This window comes from Bison bison, unplaced genomic scaffold (genome assembly GCF_000754665.1).
Source record: "Bison bison bison isolate TAMUID 2011002044 unplaced genomic scaffold, Bison_UMD1.0 scf7180017862598, whole genome shotgun sequence".
Lineage (NCBI taxonomy): Eukaryota > Metazoa > Chordata > Mammalia > Artiodactyla > Bovidae > Bison > Bison bison.
Genome location: NW_011493170.1, coordinates 6,077 through 8,532, shown reverse-complemented (window position 1 = coordinate 8,532; position 2,456 = coordinate 6,077). Strand labels below are relative to the sequence as shown.

General features: G+C 39.7%; 1 protein-coding gene across 1 annotated transcript in view; it reads right to left on the bottom strand.

The window, feature by feature from the left end:
* LOC104983429 (U2 small nuclear ribonucleoprotein auxiliary factor 35 kDa subunit-related protein 2-like) overlaps nt 1–2,156 on the bottom strand; it is a gene marked incomplete at its 5' end in the record, with an annotated part of 7,476 nt that extends 5,320 nt beyond the window's left edge. The window contains one exon of the mRNA XM_010832870.1: nt 1,943–2,156. Coding sequence (XP_010831172.1) covers nt 1,943–2,156 — 214 coding nt within the window. The remainder of the gene's footprint in view (nt 1–1,942) is intronic.
* Between the last annotated feature and the right edge of the window lie 300 nt (nt 2,157–2,456).

The window sequence follows — 2,456 nt, the reverse complement described above, 5'->3', positions numbered from 1 at the left end:
ATACTAGTACTCCTACAGGAAGAGTGAAAGGCCTTAAAACACTGATCAAGAAAACATAAAGATAATTAAACCAGTTATACCAAAAATATTTTTTAAATTTCCATAACAAATGTTGAAAAATCTTTCAAACTAAACTAATTGCTTTCCATTTATGAATTACTAGCCTGATGAGTATAAGCTTGGCAAATAATATACACCTATCTCAAGAGCTATTGTGGTTTGCTTCTAGACAACTGCAGTAAAATACCACAATAAAATGTGTTACCCAAATTTTTTGGTTTCTCAAAGCATGTAATAATGTTTACACTATACTGAAGTTTATTAAGAGTGAGTGCAAAGCATTATATCTAAAAAAACAAAAAACAAATGCACATACCTTAAAATACTTCATTGCTAAAAAAAATGCTATCATCTGCACCTTCAGCAAGTCAAAATCTTTTTGGATTAGTAACATCAAAGGTCATTGATCAAGGAAATCATAAGAAATACAATAAATGAAAAAGTTTGAAATTCTGCAAGAATTACAAAAATGCAGCTGCAAAAAAATGCCAGCAGATCTGCTCAATACAGAACTTCTACTTACCTTCAATTTCTACAAAAACCTGTTTTACCTATTAATTGCAAAAGAAGTATGTGCGTAGTCAGGGCTTCTGTGGTGACTCAGTGGTAAAGAACCTGCCTGTAATGCAGATGTGGGTTCCAAAGGTCTGTGTAGTTCTTTGGAAAGCTAGGTTTTTCCAGTATTCATGTATGGAGGTAAGAGTTGGACCATAAAGAAGGCTGAACACTAAAAAATTGATGCTTTTAAACTGTGGTGTTGGAGAAGACTCTTGAGAGTCACTTGGAGTGCAAGGAGATCCAACCAGTCCACTCGAAAGGAAATAACTCTGAATGATCATTGGAAGGACTGATACTGAAGCTGAAGCTCTACTACTTCAGCCACCTGATGAGAAGAGCTGACTCATTTGAAAAGACCGTGGTGCTGAGAAAGACTGAAGGCAGGAAAAGGGGATGACAGAGGATGGCATCACTGACTTAATGGACATCAGTATGAGCAAGCTTCAGGAGATGGTGATGGACAGGGAAGCCTGGAAAGCTGTAGTCCACGTGGTGGCAAGGAGTCGGATACGACTGAGTAACTCAACAACAAAAGAAAAGTGAAGGGCTGGACCTCCCTTGTGGCTCGGTGGATAAGCATCTACTTGCCAGTGCACGGCACTGATCCAAGAAGCTCCCGATCCCTAATCCAGGAAGATCCCACATGCCTTGGGGCACAAGCTGCAACTATGGGGCCCATGCTCAAAAAGAGAAGCCACTGCAATGAGAAGCCCACACTCTGCAACTGGAAGAGTAGTCCCTGCTCACCACAATTAAAGAAAAGCCTGCCTGGACACAGTAATGAAGACAAGCACACCTTTTCCTGTCCCTGAAAAAGTCATCTTATGGTCTTTGGTAGTTCCAAAAAAAAATACTATAATGTATACTTTGGGCAGAAATTGCAAGCTGGAACCATCACTATAATACAACAACCAGAAAGCTGTGTTACAAGTATGGAGGTGCATTCCCTACTATATGTAGTCCATAAGCAAACTCTTAAGACAGCTATCTATAGAAGATCTTATGCAGAGAACTCAAAGCTGGAAAAGTTGGTCCATAATGGTACTGAATGGATGAAAAGACCTCTTTTCATCAAAAGCTTAGAACCTAGCACCATGCCAGTGCTTATTTACAATTGCATGTAGTACCCCTACTTTATTGGCAACAAAGCTCGGTGGAGAGGGAGAGAGAAGGAATTAACATTTCCTTGCAACATGACACAGGACCTACAGCATGGCACACATCCCACCTATGTAAACAGCATATGCTCTTGCTTTCCCATTCCAGCCAGTACTTCAGAGGGAGGCAGAGCAGTTCCTCCTCTAGACACATTGCTCATGCCCACCTTAAACTGGATCACTTTCCCCATGTTCTTAAACTCAGGGAGCACGTCATCATAAAAGTCCAGGAACTGCTGGTAGATTTCTTCTTCACTGTACTCTAAGTTTGCGTCAGGGTCGTAGTCATCCCTTCCACACTGCTCCATCCCAAACGTTGTAAACATGCTTTTAATAAGCAGTGTGGGACTTGATGTTGGGAAATTGTGTTTACGTGAACACCTGCACATGAAGGAAAAAGTTTAGTAGTCCGGTGGTGAGAAACTACACAAAGAGAAACTTAATTTAAAATATGAGTTAAAGGCTCAAGCAACTTAGCTGTTTGAAGTAAACTGTAAGACAACAAACGTCACTCAAAATTTAAATTTCAACACAACAAAACTATTAAAGGCTGACCAATAAAGGGAATGTCACTGAAATATAAAGGTGGGAATTATTTCCTAGTTTAAATGCCATTCCTTTGCTTTTTACTCAAGTTCAGAAAGCCTGTTATGTTAAAGCATACAGAAAAAGATGGTCCGC